Source organism: Pan troglodytes, chromosome 19 (genome assembly GCF_028858775.2).
Source record: "Pan troglodytes isolate AG18354 chromosome 19, NHGRI_mPanTro3-v2.0_pri, whole genome shotgun sequence".
Classification (NCBI taxonomy): domain Eukaryota; kingdom Metazoa; phylum Chordata; class Mammalia; order Primates; family Hominidae; genus Pan; species Pan troglodytes.
This window is the reverse complement of record NC_072417.2, coordinates 39955274-39967693: the sequence shown is the minus strand read 5'-3', so window position 1 is coordinate 39967693 and position 12420 is coordinate 39955274. Positions and strand designations below refer to the sequence as shown.

Below are 12420 nucleotides of genomic sequence, written 5' to 3'. Positions count from 1 at the left end.
GGTCTCAAACTCCTGGCCTCAAGGGATCCATCTGCCTCAGCCTCCCAAAGTGCTGGGATTACAGGCATGAGCCCCCATGCCTGGCATAGTCTTTTAAAAAAATATTTAAGACATACATATCATAAAACCTAGCTGATTTTTTTATTGTGACTTTTTCCACATGACATTTTATTATGCTCATTACCTCAAATCATTAACAAATCCTTATTGTTAAGACTGTCTGCCCTTATGTCCTGTGGCCGCACCATAATGTAACTACTTCTGTCACTGGACATGGGGATTCTTTCCAGTTTTAACCTCTCTTTACAAGAGTTAGCAAGGACATCTTTGTATAAACCAGAGTATTATGTATATTTGTTGGATCTGAGAGAAAAGATATTCGTCGTTCTGCCCTTCTGGCAACAGTTTGTTTCCTTTCTGCATACTTAGCATCTTGGAGCAGAGAATGGTAAGTGCCATCTTCAGGGAGGCAAAGGCTGGAGCAGAGCTGAGCAAAGGGCTGCAAGGGAGTCAAGGCTCAGCACTGGCTGCAAGTTGGAATCATCTGGGAGCTTTATAAAAATGCCAGGGTTAAGGCCTCCCCCACAGAGGTACCAATTTAATTGGCCTGGGATGGGAATAAGATCATAGTTTTTTTATTTTTTATTTTTAAATAAAGCTCCTCAGATCATTCTAGAGCACAGCCAGAGTTCTGAACTAATTGGAAGGATTTCTTTTAGTGCGGGGTGATGGTTGTTTTGAGACCAGTGTGGGATCAGGGCGTGGGGAGTGGGGAGAGAGCAGATGCTCCGGCAGCAGCTTGTGGCTCACAGGAGTTCCCTTTCTTTTGTCCAGTCTTGCCTTCCCTTTTTAACACATTGCTATTAGGGGTAGGGGAACATTGGTCAACGCAATAAAATTATTTTCTGTCATAGACAAAAGCTGGGAGTGCCCTCTGAGTGATGCCTTTCTCTGTCTCTCCAGCCACACTGCTGTATAGTTCGCCACCAGGCACTGCTTTATGTGCTGAGGCAGCCAGTGAGTTATTAGTCATTGTATTTAAGGGTCCATGCATATGGGAAGACATCAAAAGACCAGAGGGTTCTTAATGAAAACCAGCAGTCCCTCACCCTAGATCATTCTCCAAAGGCATCACCTGGGTCTATCAGCTTTTCACTCTGGCACTCCGTTATTTCTGCTGCACCACTTTGGTCAGCTCTCCCATTACTTATTGTTAAGGTTGCCATGATTAAATCTTCCATGCTGTGCCTGTTGATGGAGGCTGAAAGTGAAAAGATGATGAACAGTGTATACACTACTATAGTAGACTGTAAGTGGTATTAGCCACTGGTCAGGTAATTCACTGGGATTACATTTTCTTTGTGGGTCCATCTCTTCCACTTCATCAATTACTCAAAGGCTCACAATTTTGTTGGCTTCACATTTGGACCATGGCTTTCTTGTGCAGTTTAGGTTTTTCCTGTAGTTTCTAATTGCCTTCTTTTTTCCTTCTTGCCTTTTCTTATTGCTGAGAGAAGAAACAAACACCTTTCTCATATTCCTGAGGTCTTTCAGCTTCTGCATTCTGCTTCCTAAATGGAAACTGTTACATTCTTTTCAGAGTCCACTGGTTTCTTGTCATTGGAATCAATGGGATATTAGGCCTGCTGCACAGCTGTTACCCTTCTGTTTTCTTTTCATTCACTCCTGGGTTAGTTGCACTGTTCTTTATGTCTCATATCTTGCCCTCTCTTTATTTGCACTCCAGCAAATAAACTGCGAGTGAAACCTGAAAAAACTGCCTCCCAGTGGAAGAATGGGAGATAATCTTTGAATCCTTGCATGCCTAAAATAGTTATTATTTCATCCTCATATCAGGAGTAGAATTCCAGGTTCATAATAATTTTCCCTGAGAACACAGGGATTTTGCCCTGCTGTCTACTAAGTGTCCAGTGCCTTGTTGAGAAGTCTGGTGTTGGTCTGATTCTCAACCATTTGTGGATGCCTATCTTACTCTTTCTGGAAGCATCTAGGATTTTCTGTTTATATGCCTGCTATAGTGAAATTTCATAAACATATATCTGAGGGTAGAGTTTTTTTGTGTGTTTGTTTGTTTTTTAACTGTTTTTAGTGAGGTCCCTTTATTGGACCTCTTCAGCTGAAGACAGCTGCTACCTTTGAAAGCTTCTGGTAAATTTTCTTTTATTATTTCTTTGATAATTTCCTGCCCAATAGTCTGCTTACTTTTGTGGAAATCCCCATTAGACAGAATTTGGTTCTTCTTGGTGAGCCTACATTTCTCTTACCTTCTTTTGTATTTTCCATCCCTTTCTAGAATTGAGCCTACAGTCTGGGGGATTTCCTTGATTTTTATCTTCCAGCACTTTTAATGTTTCAGTTCAGAAATTATATTTTCATTTCAAGCACTTTCTTATTTGTTGATTTCTTTTTTATTGCAGCCTGGTCTTGTTTTATGGATAGAGCAGCTGCTTCACACAAATGTACACACACACATGTACACCCCATATCCTCCAGAGACAGTATCTTGATCTGCTTATCTTTGATCTCTCTCTGGTTTTCCTGATACGGCAGGCAACCCCATGGGGTCCAGTTGTATTTAAGAGCAAAAGCCTGAGTTGCTGAGTCTGTGTGGGTGTATGTGTTCTGCCTGGTCGTATGTGCAAGAAATAGGCCTTTCCTCACAGGCAGCTCTGAATCAGAAGTCTGCAGGGCCGTGCTGGTACACATGTGGATCCTGAGAGTAGGCAGCAAAATGCCACAGCAAGAAGGGCTTTGCTCTGGGGGCAATCGGGACAGCTGTTCTGCTGACTCTTAGCTGCTGCCCGTATATCGAGTCTTCTTGTCACTCCAGCCGCCATTCTAGTAATGCTGAGGCTCCCTCGTCCACTGCAGCCCCGCCTTGCGCATATTCCAAGCATCTTGCATTTCACCTGTGAACGTTGTACCTTGCACTTTGCATCTTCAAAAAACCAACAGCCCCATTTCTGATCTCTTTCCCATTGCTGGTGTGTTCATCATGGTTACTCTTATTTTGGGGTGAGCATGGATCTAAGAAGGAAGGAGGTGAGGTAATCTCGTGCATTCCATGTTGAACCAGAAGCATGAGTGGTTCTCTGAAACCCAGTTACTTCTCACCCCTTCATGTCGGCAGGGTGTTCAGGGGGCCGCCAGTTAGAGGGCACTTGAGAACATTGAAGGGACCCTTTGTGGAGCACCCCTACTGTGTGCCCCCTCCCTCCCAGCCAGCTCACACACCACTAATGGCAGCTCCATTTGCAGGAGATCCTGTCGGCCTGCTGGGCTTTCGACCTGCAGGAGAGACCCAGCTTCAGCCTGCTGATGGACATGCTGGAGAAACTTCCCAAGCTGAACCGGCGGCTCTCCCACCCTGGACACTTCTGGAAGTCAGCTGAGTAAGTGCCTCTTCCATGAGCCAGACTGCCAGCCAGGCCCTCGCAGCCTCACCTGGGGTCTTAGAGGGCACCTTCTGATCTTTCTGCCCAAGACTTTGTTTTTTGGGGGTTTTTTTGAGACAGAGTCTCGCTCTTGTCATCCGGGCTGGAGTGCAGTGGCACGATCTCAGCTCACTGCAGCCTCCGCCTCCTGGGTTCAAGCAATTCTCCTGCCTCAGCCTCCCGAGTAGCTGGGACTGTAGGCACCTGCCACCACACTTGGCTAATTATTGTATTTTTAGTAGAGACGGGGTTTCATCATATTTGCCAGGCTGGTCTTGAACTCCTGACCTCAAGTGATCCTCCTGCCTCAGCCTCCCAAAGTGCTGGGATTACGGGCATGAGTCACCATGCCTGGCCTCTGCCCAGGAGTTTGATCTGAGGAATACACACAGTAGGTCACCCAGAGGTGACTAGTCCCCTTGCCCAAGTGATACCAGGATTTCGTTTACCACATTTATTTTGGAGACTCCCTTTGACAGGTGAGCACCTCCAGTTTGCAGCTATGAAATACTACATCATCACTATTAGCAGACCAGCACTGATGCCAGGCCAGGCCAGGACTAGAAGGCTCTGCTGAGGGAGGGGCAAGATGGGGCCAGTTAGATAGAAATCAGAGTGATGTGGTATTATAAGCTTCACTGAAATAAGCAGAGTCAATATTGCTTACAATGGCACCCACCGAAACACAAGAAGCCAGCCACCTCTTATGGGGACCACAGTCACTTGGGTTTAGAAGCTCTCTCCCTCCTGGTTTAACACACAGCCCTTTGCACCCCTTGGTGCGGGGGTGATGTCCACCAGGTCACAGGCCACTGTCGTCTCTCCTGCATTCTATCTCATTCCCTTTTTCCTTTGTCTTCTGGCTGCCTCTGCTAGAACACTCAGAAGAGACCTCTGCCCTGTCACGAATGCTCTGTGAGAACCTGGGAAGTTTGTTCTGGGCCTCAGTTTCCACAGCATTAAAAAATCTCTGGGCTAGGGGTTGGGCCAGGTCTAGGGCAGGTAAACTGGCTGTAAGGGGCCAGGTGAATATTGGAGGCATTGCAGGCCAAGAGGGCAACTCAAGTCCTCACTCTGGGGCTGACTTCGGCAGTGTGCCGAGCACCATCTCTGTCACAGCATCTCAGCTCTGCCGTCGCAACACGGGAGCAGCCACGGACAGCATAAACCAGGGAGCTGGCTGCGTGCCAGTAAGACTTAATGCTGGAAATTGGGATTTCACATGTCATGAAATAGTCTTCTTTTGGTATTTTTGCCCCCAACCATGTAGAAAGTGAATCGCTTCATCTCACCCAGGAGTCCAGCCTGTAGGTCAAGTATGGCCTGCCACCTGTGTCTGTACAATCTGCAAACTAAGAATAGTTTTACCTTTCTGAAAAACTTTTTCAAAAAAATTTTTGTATACATAGAGATGAGGTCTCACTATGTTGCCCAGGCTGGTTGCAAACTCCTGAGCTCAAGTGATGCTCTTGCCTCGGCCTCCCAAAGTGCTAGGATTACAGGCGTGAGCCACTGCGCCCGGCCAGTTATAAACTTTAAGGAAAAGGACACTTTCTGAAAGTGAAATCTCCCACAGAGTCCCGCTCTATAAAACCCATAAAGTGGAGCTGCTCTTGATGAGAGTGAGGGGAAGAGCCTTTCTGCCACCCGCTGCCAAGAAAGCCCCTGAGGCCCCCGTCCCTGTGTATGTGTGTCACTGAGTGCCTGGAGAAGCTGCATCCCCAACTCCCATACCTGGCGCCAGGTGTGGTGATGGCAGCATTCCTTATCCTAGGAAGGGTCAGGTAATAAATATTTTGGGCTTGCAGGTGGCACAGTCTCTGTTACATGTTCTTTGTTACTGTTTTTTAACCCTTTAAAGTAGTCAGAACCTTTCTTAGTGTGTGGCCAGATTCGGCTTGCACATTGTTTTCTGGGCTGTATCTTTTTTTTTTTTTTTTTTAAAGGCAGAGTCTTGTTCTGTCACTCAGGCTGGAGTGCAGTGGCACGATCTCAGCTCACTGTAACCTCCACCTCCCGGGTTCAAGCGATTCTCCTGCCTCAGCCTTCTGAGTAGCTGGGACTACAGGCGCACGCTACCACACCCGGCTAATTTTTGTATTTTTAGTAGAGATGGGGTTTCACCATATTGGTCAGGCTGGTCTCGAACTCCTGACCTCAGGTGATCACCCACCTCAGCCTCCCAAAGTGCTGGGATTACAGTCATGAGCCACTGCACCCAGCCTCCAGGCCTTGTCTTTTATTTTTTTGTTTTTTCTGAGACAGTCTCGCTCTGTCACCCAGGCTGGAGTACAGTGGTGCAATCTCGACTCACTGCAACCTCCGCCTCCCGGGTTCAAGCGATTCTCATGCCTCAGCCTCCCAAGTTGCAGGGATTATAGGTGCCTGCCACCACACCTGGCTAATTTTTGTGTTTTTTTGGTAGAGATGGGGTTTCATCATGTTGGCCAGGGTGGTCTCAAACTCCAGACGCCTTGGCCTCCCACAGTGCTGGGATTACAGGCATGAGCCACCGCGCCCGGCCTTCGGGCCCTGTCTTGATAAAGAACCAAAGTGGGCCCCAAGCTGCAGTTGAGGAGAAACTCAGCATGAGTTTTCTCTCCTGCAGAAGTCACTAAAGAAATGCTTGGTTCTTCACTGATTCAGGCCAGGTAGAGGGATGGTCTGGAGGAACGACAGTGTGGGGTTAGGGAATACCATGTCTCATGCAATACTGGGTTCACTATTTTGCTCTTAGGATGGGTCAGAGTCCAGTACAACTGTGGGGTAATGGATCGTAGCCATAGAGGTATACATTTTAGGCAGCCATTGCTGCACACCTGCCGCCTGCCTGCACACCTGCCGCATTGCTACACAGATGGCTGAGGCCAGGGCTCCACCAGCAAGGAGATTGCAGTGTCCTAAAGACAAACAGACACACTGTAATGAAACCTGCACACATCAGGACTCTTTCTTGTCACCTTTGTATTCCTGGCTCCTAGTACAGTCCCAGGAACATTATAGTTGGGCACTAAATATTTAATGTGCATGAATGAATGTGAGCAAAGGGTGATACCATGCCAAGTGCTGTGATAAAGCCCAGATGGGGGCCTCTGCATCCACCTGGGGGACAGGAGGAAGAGTCTCTGGAAGAAGGTCGTCAGGGCTGGGTTTTGAGCCAGAACTATCCCAGCAGAGACCAGGAGCATGGGGCTCTTAGCAGTTCAAGGAGGGTGATGTGAGGCAGCGAGGCCAAGCTCTAATCAGACCGTGGGCAACTTGCTTAACAAGCTGGGCCCTGGTTTTCTCCGTGACGAAAGAAAAGGCTCCACTAGGTGGACACTGGCATTCAGAACATCATTCCAGATTCCCCAAAAACCATATAGTCCCACCTTCTCATTTCACAGGCAGGAAACTGAGTCACAGATGGGGCTGTTCCCTGCCCAGCCCCTTCGAGGAAAGCATGTGGGCTTTCCTTTCCTGAATGAGTCTGTGTCAAAGCTTCCTGTTCACAGTGTTTACTTTCTACACGCTTGCCCCCTAATTCTCACTTTCTCTTTTCTTTCCATTGATCTTGTCACTTTTTTATTTTCGGGGGGTGGCGGATGTGCTGTTCTGTCACCTCCCACTTTCCCATCACCTGATTCCTCCACCTGTCCACACGTGCCTGACTCCATCACATGCCGGGGCCGGACTGCGCTCTTCCCACACCTGGTGGAATGGTCGCTGGGCACTCCCAGTCGCTGGAGGAGCCGCTACTATGGAAAAGGACGCTACGGCCACCCTGACTTTAAGAGCTCCTGTCCGGTTCTGGAGGAATAGTGTGTTCCTGTTGCTTCCTTTGCTGGCTGCCTGTCTCTGGTTTTCCTGACACAAGCCCCGCTTCCTTTCTGTCGCCGCTTCCCAGCTTCTCCCATCTTTGTGTCATTTATTCTCGCAAACCAAAGTGAGGTTTCTGCAGCTGAAATGGCTACCAGCAAGGGTCACACAGGCTTGCATTTTTCGCTGGGTGGGAGAAGAGCCACAGCATGTGGCGGGGCCTTTGTCCACACCATGAGTGAATGGGTGGCTTGTCCCTGGGTCGGAGAAAATTCTGGTCATTGATTTGAGCCCCCAGGATCCCAGTCCCCCTGGCCAGAGCTCAAGAGAAGAGAATCCAGTTAAGCAGAAATACTCTTGGAAGTAGATTTTACTCGTCAAGGGCTAAGGAGCTGTGGGCATGTTCCATCCTCTTTATAAACGTGCTGCAACTGTGCCCTGCGGGAGCTTAGAGAGGGTTCTTTGTGCCCAGGCTCCCTTCTGAGCATGCAGTGCAGCCAAGCCTGGGGGATGGAGTCCAGGATGGCCCTTTCTCTCTGGAAGAGAAAGGGAGTCCCCTGCCCAGCTGCTCTGGCCAGACCTCTAGCTCCCGTCAGGCTCTGCATTGGGGCTATGATTCTGACGCTGTTCTTTGCTTTCTTCTCTTTCCCTCTGTAGGTTGTAGGCCTGGCTGCCTTGCATGCACCAGGGGCTTTCTTCCTCCTAATCAACAACTCAGCACCGTGACTTCTGCTAAAATGCAAAATGAGATGCGGGCACTAACCCAGGGGATGCCACCTCTGCTGCTCCAGTCGTCTCTCTCGAGGCTACTTCTTTTGCTTTGTTTTAAAAACTGGCCCTCTGCCCTCTCCACGTGGCCTGCATATGCCCAAGTAACTGCTCTCAGAGGATCCCACTAACTGAGCTCCCTCCAAGGCGGTCTGGGCAGCTTCTAACTACCTTCCTGGACATGACTGATTGCTCCCGTGTTCTTCTGAGGGCTGGTCTTGTTTTTGTTTGGGTGGCTCTGTCTCACTGCTAACACCTTAGTGAGATGCCTTCCACCCTCCTGAGCACACCAGCCTCCCACTGGGTGTGTGCCTAGTGCGGGGCGGGCGGAGGTTGGGAGGGTGTTGGCTTGGCTTTTAACCTGTGGGGATTTTGTCCAACAAGGAGTGGAATGATTTCAGAGCTGCCCTGAGGCTGGCACCCTGGTCACAGGAACCCTCTGCGCTGGCTCCTGTCTCAGTCCCCTCTGTAGAGTTAGATCAGAAGACACAGAAAGTTCTGTGGCCATGAAAGATACCAGCTTGGAAGGGTTGTGTCTTCAGTGGCACCCTCAGAAAAATTGTCTTAAAGCAAAGAGGTACCTGGCTCCAGACAATTTTTCTGATGAAAACAAAGTCTCTGCCCCGTCTCCACCCTGCCACCCTGGCAAAGTTACTTCCTTTACAGCTGCCCAGTGTACCATAGACCAGACCCCAGGTCAGCATTTGTCAAGAGCATGGCTGCTGAGTCCCCTGTGGCAGTCACTGCACTGTTTACTAAATGCAGGTTTCTGTTCTCCCTCCGCAGCAAGACCTGCTGAACCCAGATCTCTGGAATGGGGCCCTAGGAATTTGCATTTCAACCTGCTTCCCAGGTGGCCCTGATGCACCCCAGTATTAGAGTTTATTGCTAAAAGGAACATGCCCTGTCACTCCTGGTATCCTGGGAGTCATGTTTCTCTTCTCTCTCAGTTCTACTTGGAGCAAGAGCTTTCCTGGGCTGCAAATGAGAAAACAATTCCGAGGAACCCACAGCAGTACTGAGCATGCTGGGAGCTTGGGACTTGGAGATGAATGAGCCACCGTTGGTGCTCCAAGTAGGACTACTTGGAGTGTAGCTAAGGCCTTGGACGCAGTATGACCAGGGGCAGCTCTGCCAGGGCTGTTGGCCAATCAATCATTTTCATTTCTTGTTGGAGGCCAGGTCCTCTGCTGAACTCATTTCCTAGCTAGTGTTACCCTAATTCTGATGAAGATCAATGGGGCTATAATTCTTGTTTTTGTTCCTCTTTGCAGCATTAACAGCAGCAAAGTTGTACCCCGGTTTGAAAGGTTTGGCTTGGGCGTCCTGGAGTCCAGTAATCCAAAGATGTAGCCAGCCATATGGTTTTTCGCTGCTGATCTCTTTCTTTTTAAAATGTGTTTCTGAAACATCCAAACAACCACCACGACAAAAAAACACTGCCTGCCCACCGCTGCAAACCAGGAGCACGTGTCCTAGATTCAGACTGTTGGCCATAAACCCCACTCGGGAGATGGAGCTGCACCTGCTATTTCTTAAAATGACACCACCAACAACCAAACCTGTCATGACAGACAGCAAATGTTTACACGTTTATTTCTCCTGAGTGAACCTGATGTTTTCCAATAGGTAATAATAAAAACAGTCTGTGCAGATGCACTGGCACTGACGGCCAGGATGGCGGAAATGGCCGTCCCCTCTGAGGACCTTGTAGGCGGTGAGGGACCCATGCTGGGCCAGAAGGAAGACAAACATGGTGATTGCAGCTGTTCTTGGGGTAGGGCGGGGAGCCCAGAAGGTCTGATCTGGCCTCTGCTTTTTGGCCCAAGACTCCATCAGGGAAATCTATCTAGGGCTCTCCCCTTGTCCTTTCAAAGGGATACTGCCCCTTCCTCGTCTTGCAGAGGAAACCCTGGCTAGGAACTGAGCTAGTCTATGGCGTCTGGAATTCCTGGAGAGCTTGGGTTCACCTTCTCACCCCTGTAATCCAGGCTGCTCCTGCTGGAAAAGTAGAAACAGAATCCAAAAAAGGTCTGGACTCACCCAGTGGTTCCCAGCCAGGGTTTCTGCTGAAAGGTGAGGAAACATCCATGGCTTGTACAGATGTGAGTCTTTGATGAAGCCCCCAGGCAGGCACCAAGGTGATGGGACTCAGGGCCTTGGCTTTTAGATACATCCCAGTCCCTCACTGACATCTGACCATGAGGGCTGGATGGGTGGGAACAAGGAGGAGGAGTAGATGGCAAAGGTACCTGAGCCCACTTCCCAGCCACAGGGTGACCCTGGCACTGTAAAAACCCTTTGTCAGTCATGCCAGAAGGTTCTAGAACTGCCCACCTCTTCCATTTCAGTCCTGCTGAAACCCCTTAGCCTATTTCCGACTCCTCTGTCCATGCTCTGAGTTCAGCTGGGCGGTGTGTGGGCTATCACCCCTTTCATTTAGACCTACCTAGCTGGCCCCCATCTGCAGAGCCTTCCTTAGCACCATTAGGCCTTCTACTTGTGTCCATTTGAAGCAGGAGGGGCTGGATTTGGAAAAGTCTTTGAAGTGAGAGCACCACGCTTGTCTTCGTTAGAAACTCTTAACTGCAGAAAAAAGTTCCAGATGGCAAGGGAGCCCTTAAGTGGAGATTAGGTTGCATTAGACTCCAAAACCAGAAAGGAAAAAGGGTGATGGGAGTGGAGACGTGATTGGATTCAGGCCCAGAACCTGTGACCATGCTCTGAGCTCAGACTTGGGGAGGGAGGGGTGTGGCTCCCACCCCTTCCAGTTAAGACCTGCCTAGCAGAGCCCCAGTCTCCAGCCCCTTCCCTAGCACCAGAGTCTGGTCAAAATGCCACAGAAAATGAGCTGCTCTGCCAGCAAGCTGTGGAGCTGCCTCCTCTCCAGGCCTGGCATCCCTTGGTCAGCCCCTCCTGGGAGGGCACAGCCGTATTACAGTGCCAGTGTGCCTGGCCATCAGCATCTTCACCCTTCCCAGTCTGTGTGGGGAGGCTGTAAACCACATGGATTCAGCTCCGTGTGGAGTTTCTGTGCTATGGTGGGACTGCTCATTTTGCCCCATCATCCCTTTGGCCTCCCACACACCTGCCCCTTCCCAGGGATCACGTGTGTCTCCAGCCTTTCACCTTTCTATTGCAATGGTGGCCTTTGTCCAGGCAAGAGCAGGCCTGATGGATGTACTGGTGACCCCCACAGTTGGATGTCAGCTCAGCCGTCCAACTGGGAGGAACAGTAGGCTCAGTTCCTCCCTGACCCCTGACACCAGGCCGCAGTGGGCATGCACAGGCCCACAGAAAGTCAGTCTGGGTTTTGCTTTTCTTGTGAGCATCACAGTTAAAGAAGCGCTCATTGAGCAACTACAGTGCACTTGGTCTTCTGCAAGTGCTGGGCACCTAGAGATAGGAACAGTCATGGTCCCTGCTCTTAAGGAACTGATGACCTGGTGGGGCCCTGTTGTCTTCAAGGAACCCAGAAGCCACTGGGCCCCAAAGGTGGAACTGAAGGACTGGGGGCAGCTGGCTGTCAGCCTGCCACCTCTGCACTGCCTGCCTTTAAAGAACCCCACCCCACCCCATGATGGTCCCCTCTGTTCCCCTTGTATTTCAGTGACTGTGAATTGAGGTTAGGAAGGCACACCTGCCCTTCTGTGTGCTCTCTCCACGCGAAGGATGACAGATACTGTGAATTCAGCCCTCACGGCCAACTGTGAAGGGGATGGAGAAGGCTGGGAGGGCTCGGGGAGAGCTCTTAGGGGCTGCGGAAGTCCCCACGGGGATCTGAGAGTGGAGCCCAAGCTTTGGCCCTCCAGGCATCCCCAGTTTCCAGCCTCACCTCTGAAGCCCTGCTGCCTTTAACCACCAGAGCCGCAGCCCCCTGGGTTTCTGTCTAACTCGAAGTCTTGAATCCTAGCTAATTTGGGGTTGTGAGCAGTGTGTAGCAAAGTTGATCTCTCCATGTCACCAAATCAAAACACCCTCTGTCATCCTACGGCATTTCCTCTTGAGGTCACAGAGAGGAATGGCAAGCCCTGGAAACCTGTGTTATTCTGTGTTGATTTGGTGTGGGGGGAGGGTGGAGACGTAAATGTCAAGCCAGTTGGAGTTTGTGCTATGCAGCAGTGTTAGCCAGGATCTCATCAGCGTGCAAACCTAGCATCTTCTGTGGCCACAAGCCACACACTTGCTTTTTTTGAATGTGATGTAAAATTTGTACAGTAAAGTTTTTATATTTTCTATCAACTACATTTGTCTTCCAGACATGCTATTAATTTAAATTAAAATGGTTAGTATTAACGAACATGCTGTATCGGGTTTTTTTGCCACTGGCAAGAACATGCCCTCTGTGCTAAGCCAGGCCTGGGTGTCTGGAGTTTGTGAATAAAGTTATACCAAGGTG

General features: G+C 49.7%; 1 protein-coding gene across 5 annotated transcripts in view; it reads left to right on the top strand.

The window, feature by feature from the left end:
• Nucleotides 1-12420, top strand: part of KSR1 (kinase suppressor of ras 1) — a 168557-nt gene extending 156137 nt beyond the window's left edge. For 4 of the 5 annotated variants that reach the window (XM_054670971.2, XM_063799679.1, XM_054670969.2 and 1 more), the window contains 2 exons: nt 3280-3413; nt 9296-12420. In XM_054670971.2, the coding sequence (XP_054526946.1) occupies nt 3280-3413; nt 9296-9374 (213 nt within the window). In that variant the 3' untranslated portion in view covers nt 9375-12420. Of the gene's footprint in view, nt 1-3279; nt 3414-7174; nt 7256-9295 lie in introns of all 5 variants that reach the window. The other variant, XM_054670970.2, reaches the window with a different exon arrangement.